The sequence below is a fragment of the Sapajus apella genome, unplaced genomic scaffold (genome assembly GCF_009761245.1).
Source record: "Sapajus apella isolate SASKATOON/1434 unplaced genomic scaffold, GSC_monkey_1.0 scaffold204, whole genome shotgun sequence".
NCBI lineage: Eukaryota > Metazoa > Chordata > Mammalia > Primates > Cebidae > Sapajus > Sapajus apella.
The window spans coordinates 146,625-162,668 of record NW_022437144.1 but is presented as its reverse complement, the minus strand read 5'-3'; the positions used below and the strand labels follow the sequence as shown (position 1 = coordinate 162,668).

Sequence of the window (16,044 nt, the reverse complement as noted above, 5' to 3'; positions counted from 1 at the left end):
GCCTTTTTTTTTTTTTTTTTTTTTTTTTTTTTTTTTTTTTTGTGGGGTTGCTAATTCATAGCACAAATGGTTTGACAAGTTTACACAGTAAATTCTGTGATGCAATTTTATAGTTCATTTCTTTTCATCATTAACTATCCATGTCCACATGAGAGTTAACAATCTCAATAATTTACTCTGGCAAATCTGATAGCACTTTCCCAAGAGACTGGCTGATGTGGTGTATATTAATTGCTTGGTAGATTCCAATCAAGCAGTAATGTCAAATGTTACTCCTTGAACATTCATGGGGTAGGAAGGTTGCAAGCAGTAGTGTTCAGAAACTGCAGCTCTTCCCCCCCCATCTCCTTTTGTTTCTGCAGCTAAACATAGATTAGGGAAATACTTTAAGCTTGGTGTGAGGGTTCAGTTTAAGACTATCTAAGGCAGTTTTAGAATTACCATCAGTGTTTGCAGGTTCCTGGAGGCCCCTATGATCTGCTACAAGCTGGCCAGTGCTCAGGCCCTCAATTCCCATGACAACCTAAACTGACTTACTACCACCACTGGGACAACCTAATATGCTTACTATATTTAAAATCTAGCTTGCTTTTTAGACTTTAAACATTTATTGAAGATTGTGACATGTACATTGGATATATTATTTCATCCTTGCAACAGTCCTATAAAGGAGGTTGTAATACACCATTTTATAGATGCAGTTTAGAGAGAGAAATAATCATTCAAAATCACATACTTAACAAGCAGAAAAGCAGGAATTCAAAATTAGGTCAGCCTGACACTGAAGGCTTTGAACATTCCCTTTACTATATAAATTTTATTCCTCCAGCATGACTTTGTGTTATAACTTTGGTCACCCTCCATTTTGTATCCCCTCAATACTTATTCTGAAAATCTTGGGTTTTTTTTTTGGTGATGTGCTCTGTAACTAGAATGTAAGATCTTATGCTTCTTTTATTGATATATTCCCATAGCAACTAGTTAAAAGCTCTATAGTCATTCATTGGTCAAACATTTATATGATATTAACAAGTATACAGCTGATGATTCAAAGATAAATTATAATGTGATCTCTGCTGTCAATGAATTTGCATTCTTATACAGAAGATGGGGCAAATTCACAAGAAACCAAAGGCAATGCAGACTCAGACAATGAATGTAGAATGCTTAGCCTACTTAATAAATAAGCATTAAGTACTAAATAATGGTATTTCATAAATGTAAGTAGAATTCTTCTTTGGTGGGATTTGAGAGGGTCTTAGAAGGTAGGCAGGAGTTTGCTTGGTGAAGATGGGAGCCAGGAGAAGGCATGTTGACTAGAAGGAACAACAGCATAAACAAAAACACAAAAGAGAAAATTTCTAGTCGAGCTTAGTTAGTTAAAAGGGCCAGATTATGAAGAACATGGAATACCAGGCTAAAGAGAATAGACTATATTTTGTGGGAAATGGGGAAACATATTTAGACAGAAATATTAAGGAAAAAAGACATCTATAGCAGCAGTGTGCAGGAAATATTAGCCATTAAAAGACTAGGGGCAGTTAGAGTGCCACAATGATCCAAATAAGAAGTAATAATGATTTTAAACTAGGCTGGGGGCAATGAGAACAAAGAAGGAGAAATAATGTACAGGGTAGGTTCAACAGGACTTCTTTACTACTTGGATATTGGTGAGAGGGAGGAAGATGGAAGAGGCTTGCTGAAGAGTGTAAACTCTGGGTGAAGAAAGACTAGAGGTAGCAATATAAGAAAGAGGACAATTGGAAGGAAGAACTCATACGGTAGGGCAGAATGGACATAGATTCTGATTTTAAAAGTTTTGTTTCAGAACTTAATGGGTTAAACAATTGCAGACACACACACACACACACACACACACACACACACACACACACACACAATTTTTCCATATAAAAAGGAGAAAGCCGAAGTTATAAGAGTGGCTGAGATAGCCAAGGGCATGTGGCTTTCTCCACTGGGTTGCCCAACAGTCATATCCAACAACATTTTCAAAACCAAGCTCCCAATTTCCCCATCCAAGTTCTTTCCACTCCTTTTCTATCTTTCACAGCTCAGTAAAGATACCAACATCTATCCAGTTGCCTAAGTCAGAAACCTGGGAGTAATTTGTGTTTCTTCCTTTTCCTTCACTTGCAGATCCAATACATCAACAATTTCCATCAGTTCCACATCCAAGACATGCCTTAAATACATTCACTTCTCTCCCTCTGCACTGCCACCACCCTAGTCTGGGCACTATTATCTCTCACTTGGACTTTCTGCAGTATCTACCTGGGGCCTGCTTCTATTCTTGCTGCCCTACAACCCATCCTCTTTGCAGCCACCAGAGTGAGGCTCTAAAAAAAGAAGTAAGTCCCATCATGTCACAAAACCTGCCCCACACCCTGATGAGGACCTCTGAGCTAGGAAGAAGAGTGTCATTTTTGGAAATGCCTGTGTATAAGGGTTTAGAGGAGAAAAAGATGTCAGAAAGGAGACAAGGAATGGTCAAAGACCGCTTTTTGCCATTAGAAACTCACTGGTGCCCTGTGGAACGAAACAAAACAGGAAGTAGGGGAGGAAGCTTGTGAGGGGTTAAAAAGTGAGGCCATCACAGTTAGTATAGCTTCCTCTTTGAAAAAAATGTGATTGTGAAAGGAAGGAGTTAGTTAGTCTAATAGCCTGAGGGGATGTGAGAGCCCAGAAATTTTTTAAAGATGAAACTGCACATGTTTATAGACAGGGAAAGCTGCAGGACTTGACTGAAAGGTGAGATCATGATGACTGGCAATATAAGAAGAAATGGGACTTGTCCCAGGCCTTCTGGGATAGGCAGTGGAAAGAAGAGGACAGGATATAGATTGGCCAGCTGACACCCTCAATTCTGGACTCTATTTGAATGACATGAAAATGTATTGTTTTAGGTGTTCTTTCTGATCTAGTAACAAAAAACTGAATGCTTCTAAACTGGAAACACTATCCAAGTACCCCACACAATGTGGCAAGATGATTCAGCTATGGAGAAAGATAAATTGTTGCACAGTGCTCTGGAATTGGCAACTTATTCCTGCAGCTAATCTCACAGGGAGGCTAGACACTTGCTCATGATTAAGAAAGAGCATAAATCATGCCACAGGTTCCTCACCTCAATTTTCCACATTGGTAATACCCATATGGTTCTTAAATTGGGAAGTAAACCCTTCTCTCTTTCGCTCTTTTTTTTTTTCGAGATGGAGTCTTGCTGTCACCCAGGTTGGAGTGCAGTGGCATGATCTCAGCTCACTGCAACCTCTGCCTCCCGGGTTCAAGCAGTTCTCCTGTCTCAGCCTCCTGAGCAGTTGGGATTACAGGCACCTGCCACTACATCCAGCTAATTTTTGTATTTTTAGTAGAGACAGGGTTTCACTGTGTTGGCCAGGCTGGCTTCGAACTCCTGACCTCGTGATCTGTCCACCTCAGCCTCCCAAAGTGCTGGGCTTACAGGCATGAACTGCCAGGCCCAGACAGAAAATCCTTCTCAGTGCACTGTATTTGCAGTTGGAGGACTTGAGGTCAAAGGAAGTAGGTTGAACATTGGCTTCAAAGCTTGCTAGGGTGATGACCCTGGGCACGTTACTTGACTCACTTTCCTCAATCATTATTGCTAAAGGTAACATTTAAACCGGTAAGGTCAGGTTGGGCTGTGCCACTTCTTTTGGTGCTTTCCCATGCCTTTCCCCAGAAGGGGAAGCAAACACATTACAAGGGCACCACCCTTCAGGCTGCCTTCTCTGCTCATTTCACAATCTGTCCAGTGACACCTCAACTGACCCTTGTTTTCACACCACCCCTTTAATGACCTTTGCTTGGAGAGTGTAGTTGTTGAGAATGTGAACTCTAGAGTCAGATTGCATGGGTTCAAATTCCAGCTCTATCACTTATTAGATGATTGATTTGGGGCAATTTACTTAAACTCTCAGTGCTTCAGTTCTCTTACTTGTAAAATGGAGATGACAATATCTGTCTTACATCAATATCTGTCTTACATGGCAATTGTGAAGATAAAATGGCCCATGCTAAGTGCCTATATAACAATGGCATTTGGTATGTGCTCAAATATTGGTTATTTAAGAGCCATTATGCCAAATATTTCTTTTTTTTTTTTTTTTTTATACATTTGTTCGCTCTTTTTTCCTATTCTGGAGGGCAATGGCGCGATCTCGGCTCACCGCAACCTCCGCCTCCTGGGTTCAGGCAATTCTCCTGCCTCAGCCTCCTGAGTAGCTGGGATTACAGGCACGCGCCACCATGCCCAGCTAATTTTTTGTATTTTTAGTAGAGACGGGGTTTCACCATGTTGACCAGGATGGTCTCGATCTCTTGACCTCGTGATCCACCCGCCTCGGCCTCCCAAAGTGCTGGGATTACAGGCTTGAGCCACCGTGCCCGGCTATGCCAAATATTTCTATATGTGGTGTGGAAAGGAAGTTTTCCCCCTACTGTCATGCTTACCCCCATACCACTACTGCATAAGTACTACTAGTGGTTTATGAACAAGTTCTTGGTTTTTTTTTTTTTTTTGGCTTAGCTGTAAAAGAAATCACACATCTGCTAAACATAGGGTGACCATATCTTTCAAAGTGAGACACTTTTCAGAGTGACAGAGTGCTATTAATAATTATGCCAGTAAAACACGTATAAATGGGGGCTGTCCTGGACAAACCAACACCTGAGGTTACTTAAGTTAAACAGGAAATGAAGAGTAAATGTGGAAAATACCACACTTAATCTCCACTGCATTAGTGCAGATACGAGATATTTGGTATGTAGAGAAAGGAATGGCAGAGGTTTTGCCAGCTGTGGTGAAGAACAACTTTTGCCCCACCAGTTGTGTAAGATTCCCAGAATGTAGTAAAATTTCATTAACCAGGATGGAACTGTAGAGACAATGTTCATCCTTGCTGGATAAATCCTGTTATAGAAAAGGCAAATTAATAGTATAAACAAGATTCTGACAAATATTTATAATATTTTTAAAAACAAGTTGTTTTTAAATGTCCTTCAATAGGGAGAAGCACCATTTGCACACAATTGAAATGCTGAGTAAAAATTGGTTTTATTCATTCATCAGAAAATGTTCCCTACAGGCCGGGTGTGGTGGCTCATGCCTATAATCCCGGCACTTTAGGAGGCTGAGGCAGGCGAATTACCTGAGGTCAGTAGTTTGTGACCAGCCTGGCCAACGTGGCAAAACCCCGTCTCAACTAAAAATACAAAAAAAATTAGCCAGGGGTGGTGGCTGTGCCTGTAATCCCAACTACTTGGGAGGCTGAGACAGGAGAATTGCTTGAGCCCAGGAGGCGGAAGTTGCAGTGAGCTGAGATCACACCACTGCACTCCAGCCTGGGTGACAGAGCAAGACTCTGTCTCAAAAAAAAAAAAAAAGAAAAGAAAAGAAAAGAAAATGTTCCCTACAGACATCAATAAGCCTGTTTGAATTTAGTAAACCTAGTTTGAGTGGGTATTTGAATGATGAAACTGCATTTCTTTACATATATTATCTAACATATTATAAATATTATACATGTATTGGTATATTATGAATAATATACCAATACATGTATTAGTATATTATAAATAATATTGGTATATTATTATACTTCAGCTCAATGAATGAGCTCTGATTTTACTGTATAATTAAGCAGAGTATGTAGAATAAAGCCATGAAATAAACTCCAATCACAAAAACAGATGTAAAGTTTTGCACATTGGCAGCAGATATGATTTAATTGGAAATTCTTATTTATTCTATTTTCAAATCATAAGTGCTTTTTAAAAAAGTCTAACATGTCTTTTTAGTACCATACACTTAAAATGAACAAAATAGAAGTAGAGTTTTCTAAAAAGTTTCTTTAAAAGTTAAATACCACTGTATGGGGACCATAGTGACACAATCTCATAAACTCAGAGAAATGCAGCCCTTAGAGGCAGTTCAAGCAAATGAGTGCGGGAAAGAGTGGTGGCTTTTGCCTGTGGCACTCTGCATATACTCCCTGAGATTGGAGTATGCTCATAGCCAGTGAAAAGACAAATAGTTTCAGAACAGTTTGTGAGCTTTCTTTAAAAGTGACCAGAAAATCCAGTAGTCAGAAAGCTACTTACTATGTGTTTCCATCTGCTCTGAGACAAGTGCTGAAAAGGTTGGCTGTCCTCTTTTTGTTTCTACCATCCGTATTCTATTACCCTACTATATACTTATTCATTGTACTCATAAGATTGTCACTGGTTCTGCAAAAATTGTTTAAAGAGTCTCTCATCACCACCCTCACCATTCCCATTATTGGGGAAAAACCTTAGAAATCCAAGATAAAGGAGGGGCTTGAAGTAGGAAGTTATCTGAGTGCAAACAGGGAAGTTAGCAGAGTCTCTGTGCACAATTTAGAAGAAGAAAAGTTAGGAGAAACATTTGTCAAGCAAGGCTACCTACACATGGGACCAAGGAAGAGGACTGAAGCTATTCTTCCACCAACCTGTGTGTGTCAATCTGACTCCCCAGTCACACCCCCCCACATACAACTTTAATATTTATATACTTATTCAGTCCATCAAATGTAGATATAGATATACAGAGACATCAAAGCTGCTTACATTCAGAAAAATTCCCATATATGCTTACACACACATACGCACACACAAATACATGTCTTTATAAGAAACAGACATTTACCCACAGATACCATCATATACAGGGATATGTACACTAGAATTATGAAGTTCAAATATATATGAAAGAGTTTAAGAATGGTTGGGGGAGGTGTCAGCAAGTTGAGTTGGATGTGGTAGAAAGTAGGTAAGTGTGACAGAGACCAAGAGCACATGAAAAGAATGCTCAGTAGAGCAGTTATAGACTGGACTGCTGGATTTCTCTTTGCTGAAGACAGAGGCTTCAAATTATTGTCTGTATTGTGTACTTTTCAAAGGCAGGGATTAGGTGCATAAGGCTGTCTTCAGGGAACTAAGCCATCTCTGATTCCCTCTCTGTTTCTATGTATAAGACATTGTCCAGGCATCTTCTCTTCTTTCCCTTCCTCTCTGGAAGTGGGCTCTGGGCTCCATTTCTCTGGGTTATTCTTCATTTTCTGCTGCAAATACATCTGTGAGTACCAACAATCTTTATAAAATGTGATTTCAAGTATTAATTCAGAAATCCTTAAATATTCTCACTGCACTTGCATTTTTTTGATATTTCACCAAAATGAGACAGGCATTATGTGTGCAGACGCAGAGAGGGCAATAGCAGAGACAATGCTTCTACACAAAAAGATTTTTATCACTCAGTGTGAGGCAACCTGTGAGTAAGGAAGAAAGCCATAATCCAGTACTCTCTTTTCCTAAGAAAAGGCACTTAGAATAGGTATTTCCAATTTATAGCAGCATAAATATCTAACAATTTAGAGTTTACTCACTTGAAATAATGTCCCAAAGTACCCACCACTCATATACACAATAAAATCACAAATAAGAAAAACCAAACTTTAGAAATAAGTTATTATTAACACTTGCTCCCCAAACAGGAGTTAGAAAACTATGTTGGTAACAGATCTAGAGAATAAAAACCCATGCAAACTTTTATTAACGACGAAAGAAATAAAGCCAATCATGACAGGCCTGGTTGAGCATGTGCCCTGGAGGTGAGCCTCCAGGTAAGTGTTCACTTCTTCTAAAGCAGTTAGTTTATTGAAAAAGTTCTCTCTTCTGGGGAAGGATGGGTCAGAAAGGGGCAGGGTCGGAGTGATCAGGCAATAACATTTCAGTTCCATGCACAATCAATGGAGGCAGGGACCAGCTGTCAAAAGGCTCCCAGAAGCCAGGAATCAAAGCCCTCATTGCATGGCACAGATGCTGTGGGGCAGGAACTCCTGCACGTAGGTGGCGGCTGCCTTGGAGAGGTAGGTCATGGTGCCAAATCTGCCACTGGGTGCACTGTCATACAGAAGAGTACAGATGCCAGATGCGGGATCCTTTGCCAACATGATATCATCTGCGCCGAGGGTTTTCTGTTTGGTTTTTAAGGGTAGAAGAACACAGGGGAAAGGAAAAATTACTAAGCCTACTAAGTAAATTCCTGATTAGTATAATTCAGAACCTCTTCCCCAGCACCAATTAGTTGGGCCCTAGGCTGTTCATTTGGGAAGAAATAGGATTATGAACAAAAGGATGAATATGAGTTTGTACACAGGTATTTTTCACTAGGCCCTAAATCATGCAAATCATTTAAAAATCATTAACTGTTTAGAATTTTCCCCATTACAATCAATGTCTAAAAGTTAAATATAATCATTAATCAATTGAGTCATACCTGTTAATAGACAAATGTTAACACAAAGCACCCTAGTAGAGCTTTAGTTTGACTTCTTCTAGAACTACTAATTTCAGCTTGCATTCTTTTATACTGCATTTGATCACAATTTCTTTCTAAGCCGACTTAATTCAAACAGACTGTAAGTTTTCTGAGGCTAGAGGTATATGCTTAAAAGGGATCACATTTTTAGATACATGGACTGACAGCAATCCAGAATATTTAAAATTAGAACTGTCCTAGAAAACCCTGAATACTTTTCTTTGGTATCTCCTCCCAGTGGCTAATAGAATGAAAACACCTATTATATGTTCTGAATATTTTCTTATTGCCATCAGTGCTTGTCCTTCACTTATGTGCTCCTACTGTTAATATAGGAAACATTTGGGATATTTTCAACAAACAGTTTGTATTTTTGAATGTGGAAAATTTCCTGGAAGAAGATTTACTAAGAAAAAATTTTAAATGTAGGAATAAAAGTTTCACTTTCTTATTTTCCTATAGGTGAGTAGCAAAAGCAAAGCGAAACCAAAACCAAACCTCTTTTCCTTAATAGTTCAGAAAGGATATGCCATCCAATAGTTTTTTACTAAGTCCTTCAAGCTACAAAAGGCACTGTGATCAGAAATTTGAAATATGATGCTAATGCTATGCTTCAGAGCCTTTCAGGGAAAAGCATAAAATGTCCTGAGTTCCAGGCAACTTTACCCTCTATCACAAACCACATGGTGAAAGACAGAGGTCTTTTTGCAGCCTACTTCTTTTGTAAACAGAGCCCAGACTCACTCACTACCAAGGGGGCCCAGAAAAGAGCTATGAGGAAGAAGGCACAAGAAAGTGACCATGGCTCCTCAAAGACCTCTGAATATTATCAGGTTAGAGTAAAAACATTTCTCTATTGAGAAAACAACCAGTTTGCCTACCTGTTCTTGAAGAAACAAGTCATTGGCAATATGCACTATTTTTTCCACAGCAATGATGCTTCCAATGCTATGAATTTCAATATCTGCCAGCATGGTGAGGACAAGGATCGCTTCAACCAGCAGCTGGCGGTACTCTGGCTGAGGTACACGATTCAGGACAGACTCCACATGAACAGAGAATTTAATCTCACCTGGAGTCATCTGTGTTGGAGAAAAAGAAAAGCACTTCCTAAGAGTCCATCATCAAGGAGACATCAATCACCTGCTCTGAAGGGCAGTAAAAACACTGTAGCCATGAGCATTGATTCAGCCTCCTTCAAAATAATTGAGTTAGTAAACTGTTTCAATCTTTTTGGAAGGCAATCTGGCAATGCATAACAAGAGCCATAAGAGTGTCCATGCCCTCTAACCCATAATCCTGTTTCTGAGAGTTCATCCTAAGAGAGTAATTCAAAAGAGGAAGAAAGCTCCATATAGAAGCCTTAGTCACAAGTGTAAAACTAGAGGTAAACTAAACATGGGAATGGCATATCATGACATAGCAACTTCATGAGTTTTTACATGACTGTTTATTAAAATCTGATGACTGTAAATAAAGGAAAAACAAGTTAAACTTAAAATTGTATGTATAATATATGACAATTAGAATTATGTAAAATATCCATATACTATTAGATTAAAAAGGGCATTAAGAAATGTAAAGTTATTTTAGGGTGAAGGGGATTGAGAAGTAAGTTTTGGTAAACTTGTATTGAGTTATACACTCTAGGGAAGCAATGTACGTCTTATCTTTGTTAGTTACTAGTTATGCAACCTTAGACAATCTCTAAATTTGTTTCCTTATCCATTAATTAGTAATGATAATCCCTTCTTTACCTATTTTACATAGTGGTGTTTATGATCAAATTTAAAAATGTGAAAATAATGTTTGAAATCTCTTAAAGGTACTATTCAGGTATGTGTTATTAATTATATGAACATTTCACTCTTGATTAAAGGTAGAGAAAAGACAAATGGGATATATGGTGTTCTTTATTAGAAAAACGGCCTGTAGGCAATAGTGAAGCCCTGAAGCATAGCATTAGCTTTCTGTACCTGTCCCCCGAGATGCTATCTGCAACAACTGCAGCATTTTTGAGAACTTTCCACTATTGAATCTTACTACTTCAAGCATGCTAACACTAGCTTCTTTATTGGCTTTGTATAAAAGTTAGCTTTTATCACCTCTGAGTGATTTGGACAAAAAGGAAACTTTAAAAGGATCTGATAATCTATGTCTGAGGTTCACGTCCCATCCCTGGAGATTCTAATATACTAAATTGGAAGTGGGAACCCAGGTTACTGCAACACATAGTTGTAGCCAACAACCACTGGTTTATGCTCTAATGGTCTACAAACATTCTGCTAGAGAAAGGCAGAAATGAGAAGGATGGGGAATATGGGAAATCATGCATTTTTAGATTTCGATCCCTCTGCCTTCTCTAACCCCCACAATACTCACATAAGCCAGCCTAACTCAACCATTAAAAGAGGCTGTCCTTATATAAAGTAATCCATAATTATTCTATAATGTTCTCAATTTTTTTAAAAAAAATTCTCTTTTCTTCAAATGCATTTCATATTTAGTTGATTTATAAAAGCATAGGTCTGTCGCTTTGAAAAGTAAGTGATCACTGGGATACTTTAGCCAGAAAAGTTATCAGTCACAAATATATACAAGACAGAGACTCTTACCTCTCTAGTGGTAGAAGAAGGAAGAACAAATCCTTCCACAGAAAGTCCATGACACTGCAAAACAGAAAAAAACCCGTATCACCAAGGACAGACTAACATCAGGGAGACTATAAGGAGACACCGTGTTTCTAAGTGTGCTTCATGTGGTATATGCTGAGTAATCATAGGCCAGCAAGGGGCTCTGCAGTCCAAGTGCCCTTGCCATGGGGTTGTGATTCCTAACTGCCAAGATACAAAATTGGACTATAGGAGACCTAAGGTTCATCCTCTCCTTAGGGGAATGGAATGGGTAGGGAAGCTCTACCTTTTGGGATAGACTAGTCCCAAATATTCAGATATCATACTAGGTCTCAGGGCCATCACAAACAGGCCTTTGAAAAAATTTTTAGGCTGCAGGAAAAAATACATGCACTTATTTATTTACTTATTTTTTAGTGAGCAAATTTTTTTATTTACATACTATATCTAAAAGCAGATACATAACATTCTTATATAATTAATTTCCAAAATGTGTAAGAAATTACTATAAGTTGTTAATTAACCAAAATACATATTAAAATCAAGGGATTTTAGATAATTCATTTTGTTGTATTCTTAGTACAAATGGTACACACCTGATTTGAAACATATAAAAAGTATAAACTACAGCAGTCTGAATTGCAAGTATTAATTTCATGGCACTCCAACAACTATAAAATTTGTTTAACCTAACATGTATGTTTATCAAAAAATTCTATAAGAATTTTTCATCTGTGGATGTAGAGTTTGGATCACTTTTAAGAGATGGCAACTATGTATTCTGCCATGTTATAATTGATTAATAAAAAGGATGTATATAAAAAACCTTTACAGACTTTAAAGAGTATTCAAATAAATCAAATTTGTCATTCCTAGAACAGCAATGCTTTTAGAATTTTAAAGTCATTTATAGAACTGGCTATTGTTCCTTATTACATTATTCAACAAAGCTATCTGTTAATGGTTATAACTCTAAATATCTTTATAACGATGCTTTCAGAAATTTTTATTACTGTATATTACACACTGTATAGCAGAGATATTGGCTTATGAATGATATAAAATAATGTATTTTCATTTAAACTTTAAGTGCTTTTCATTGAACATGAAGTCTTTTTTTTTTTTTTTTTTTTTTGGGAGATGGAGTTTCGCTCTTGTTACCCAGGCTGGAGTGCAATGGCGCGATCTCGGCTCACTGCAACCTCCGCCTCCTGGGTTCAAGCAATTCTCCTGCCTCAGCCTCCTGAGTAGCTGGGACTACAGGCACGCGCCACCATGCCCAGCTAATTTTTTGTAGTTTTAGTAGAGACGGGGTTTCACCATGTTGACCAGGATGGTCTCGATCTCTTGACCTCGTGATCCACCCCACCTCGGCCTCCCAAAGTGCTGGGATTACAGGCTTGAGCCACCGCGCCCGGCCATGAAGTCTTAATTTGAAAATGAAATCAAGACATGCGTTTATCAGGTGTGTATCATTACTACATTTTCTAGTTAAATGTCCCATCCCCCCATAAATACTCTTATCCTGCTCTGTTTTTTCCATAATACTTATCATCTTTTAACATTCTAGATGCTTCACTTATTTACTGTTTATTATTTATCATTTGTTTCTCCCTAGTAGAATATAAGTTCCAGGAGGATGAAGATTACTATCTGTTGTTCTTTGCTGTATAAGCACATAGAACATTGCCATAATCCATGCATAACTGAAGATATAAAATAATATTTGTCACCACTGTGCTATAGAAGTTAGCTGCAAAAAAAGCAAGTTCTTGGTACTCTTCAAAAGGAAGACTGCCAGAGCCCATAGTCTGAGGAATCAACTTTCACCTTTCCAAGAGATCACCTGATTCTGTCCTTGGAAGAATAGCAGTGCCCAGAGGGTAAAAAAAACATAACTAAAGGGTCTGAAGTCCTGGACGAAGTGATCTTCAGTTCCTTATTAAAGCCAATGATGCAGAAAGCCATACCTAAGAGACTGAATGAAACCTACGTATGAGCACAATAGTCTTCTTGGCCCTCTGAAATTGTCACCACCATAATAGTGTGACATGCTCTTAAATGTCTTTGGCCAAATAGACCTTCAGAAGAAAAGAAACAATGATCACATCGAAGAGTCTCTGAAATATTACCATGTTTATGACTTTACATTTATTTGGTAGTTTTTATTCAAGAAAAAATATAAGAGCTCCTTGCACAAACCCCCCAAGTGCTGTATTTGTTTTACTCTACTGATACTTGGTTATGAATAGCACAGTGCTACAAATAACATTTACAGTCCTCAACAGCTACAAAGAAAGTTAGCTCTTTAGTACAAAATTCATTTGATTAGCAGCACATGTATCACAATATCCCACAGTATCCAACTATGGCCAAAAGCAGAGAAGTGATGATTTTAAAAGTTCAATTTAGAAACAAGACTACAGCAACAATAACAGAAAGATACTAAATTATTAATAATGCCACAACAACAAATCAAGTTTCATTTATATGTTTTCTTTTTGGTTTTGTCTGAGTTTTATGACTTTTACATAATTGGAGTGATTATGTTACAGTCATGTCATATCTCAGCCAAGGAGACTGAGAATTTCAAGGGGGAAAAATAAGACATCAACAATGTATTATGCTCACCTTCTGTAAAACTTTCCATACTTTTTGATAAAATCCAATTGGGACTCTATTCAGTGCCCCATCCAGCCTTCTTCGGCGTTGCCATTGACCTTGACGACTATCTTTAGATGACTGTTGATCATATGCACTAAGAAAGGACCCACTACTTGGAGTCATAGAGGTTCCAGGTGACTTGAAAGAGGAGAGGAAAGAACATAAATCAAAAGTTATCTCTATTTCTATGATAAAGTCTTTGAACTTTAGAGTGAACAATAAACATACTCTGCAGAACTATAAACCAAATAAATATTAAGTGGAGCAGCCAAGATAAAGAAGTTATAGTGAAGCTAGTAGACATACGTAGCTAGTAGTGCCGTATGCTGATACAGTCCTTTTTGAAAGCAATCTAGTGATACATGAGAAGAGCCATAAAAACACTGATGATGTGGGACATTCTTAGATGTCTCTTTACCTGATTATCTCTGTTAAACTTCTAGTTGGTCTACAGTTTAATTTGTTGCTCTCATGGGCCATAAGACAAACCATAATAAATTTAAAACTGAAATCATACAAAGTATGTTCTCTAACCACAACATAATTAGAAGTCAGTAATAGAAGGAAATTAGGAAATTTACAAATGTGTGGAAATTAAACACCACACTTCATTTCCTTAATGCATTTATTTAAATAACAAATAAATGCATTAAGGAAAAAAATCACAAGCAAAATTAGAAAATAACGAAATGAATGAAAAGGAAAGCACAACATAGCAAAACTTATGGGATGCAGCTAAAACAGTGATTAACAAACAATTTATGTTATAAATGCCTGTATTGAAGAAAGGATAAACATCTCAAATCAATAACCAAACTTTCCATTTTAAGACAGTAAGAAAGAAGAGCACACTAAACTGAAAGCAAGCAGAAGGAAGGAAATCATAAGGATTAGAGTGGAAAGAAATGAAATAGAGTCTAGAAACACAATAAAGAAAATCTATGAACCCCCAATTTTTTCCTATTAAAATATCAACAAAGTAGATAAACCATTAGCTAGAAGGACCAAGAAAAAAAGAGGAAATAAAGACATCAATTTTGACCTTCAGAAAGAAAAAGAATTATAAGGACATACCATCCACAGCCATATGCTGACAAAGAGACAAACTACCCAAACCAACTCAAAAACAAACAGAACATCTTAATAGACCTGTAACAAACAAATATATCAAATTAGTAAGTACAAAACTTCCTACAAAGTATGGGTGCTTGGCTCGTGGTGCATGGGCATATGGCTCGTGTCTGTATTTCCAGCTACTCGGTAGGCTGAGGTGGAAGAATTGCATGAGCCTAGGAGTTTGAGACTAGCTTGAGTGATATAGTTAGACCCTGTCTCAAACAAACAAGCAAACAAACAAATATTCTCACAGAGTAGTAAAGCCCATGCACAAATGGCTTAACTGACTAATTGTACAAAACATTTAAAGAGGATTTAATACTAGCTATTCACAATCTCTTCCAAAAAAGAGAAGTGAAGGGAACACTTCCCAACTCATTCTATGAGGCTAATATTACTCAGATACCAAAATCAGACAAAGATGTCACCAGAAAACTACAGTTCAATATCCTTTATGAATATAGATGCAAAAATCCTCAATGAAATACCAGAAAATCAAATTCGGTGATATATTAAAAGGATTATACAACATAATGAAGTGGGACTTATTCCAGAAATTCAAGGTTGTTTTAATACCTGAACATCAATTAATGTAATACACTACATAATAGAATAAAAGATAAAAAGCACATAATCTTAATAGGTGCAGAAAAAAAAAAACCACAACAAAATTCAACACACCTTCATGATAAAAATACTCAACAAACTAGGAACAGAAGGGAACCTCCTCAATCTAATAGAAGTTTAGATTTTTTCCTATAAAAACCCACAGCTAACATCATAGTGAGTGGTTGAAGACTGATGCTTTCCCCCCAAAGATCAGAATAAGACAAAAATGCCTCTCATCACTTCTATTCAGCATTTTACTGGAAGCTTGGGCCAGGGAGATTAAGTAAGAAAACAAATGAAGGGAATGCAGATTGGAAAGGAAGAGGTAAAACTCTATTTGCAGGCGACATGATTTTGTATACAGAAAATTCTAAGGAATTCACTTATAAGCAGCTATAGCTAATAAGTAAGTTTAGTAAAGTTTCATGATATAAGATCAATAACAAAAATCAATTATATTTTACTTGAGTAGATATTTCATCAAAGAATGGTATACAAATAGCCACCATGCACATGTAAAAATGCTCAACATCACTAATCATCATGGAAATGCAAATCAAACCACGATGAGCTATCACCTCACACCTGTTAGGATGGCCATGGTTAAAAAAAACAAAACAAAGATAACAAGTATTGGGGAGA

The 16,044-nt window shown here is 37.4% G+C and overlaps 1 protein-coding gene across 6 annotated transcripts in view; it reads right to left on the bottom strand.

Annotated features, from left to right (window-relative positions):
- Positions 1–5,735: 5,735 nt before the first annotated feature.
- Positions 5,736–16,044, bottom strand: part of PHKA1 (phosphorylase kinase regulatory subunit alpha 1) — a 120,215-nt gene continuing 109,906 nt past the window's right edge. For 4 of the 6 annotated variants that reach the window (XM_032270150.1, XM_032270155.1, XM_032270156.1 and 1 more), the window contains 4 exons: positions 13,645–13,815; positions 10,996–11,049; positions 9,262–9,462; positions 5,736–8,036 (listed from right to left, as the gene is read on the bottom strand). In XM_032270150.1, the coding sequence (XP_032126041.1) occupies positions 7,863–8,036; positions 9,262–9,462; positions 10,996–11,049; positions 13,645–13,815 (600 nt within the window). In that variant the 3' untranslated portion in view covers positions 5,736–7,862. The remainder of the gene's footprint in view (positions 8,037–9,261; positions 9,463–10,995; positions 11,050–13,644; positions 13,816–16,044) is intronic. The other 2 variants (XM_032270151.1, XM_032270153.1) reach the window with 1 other exon arrangement.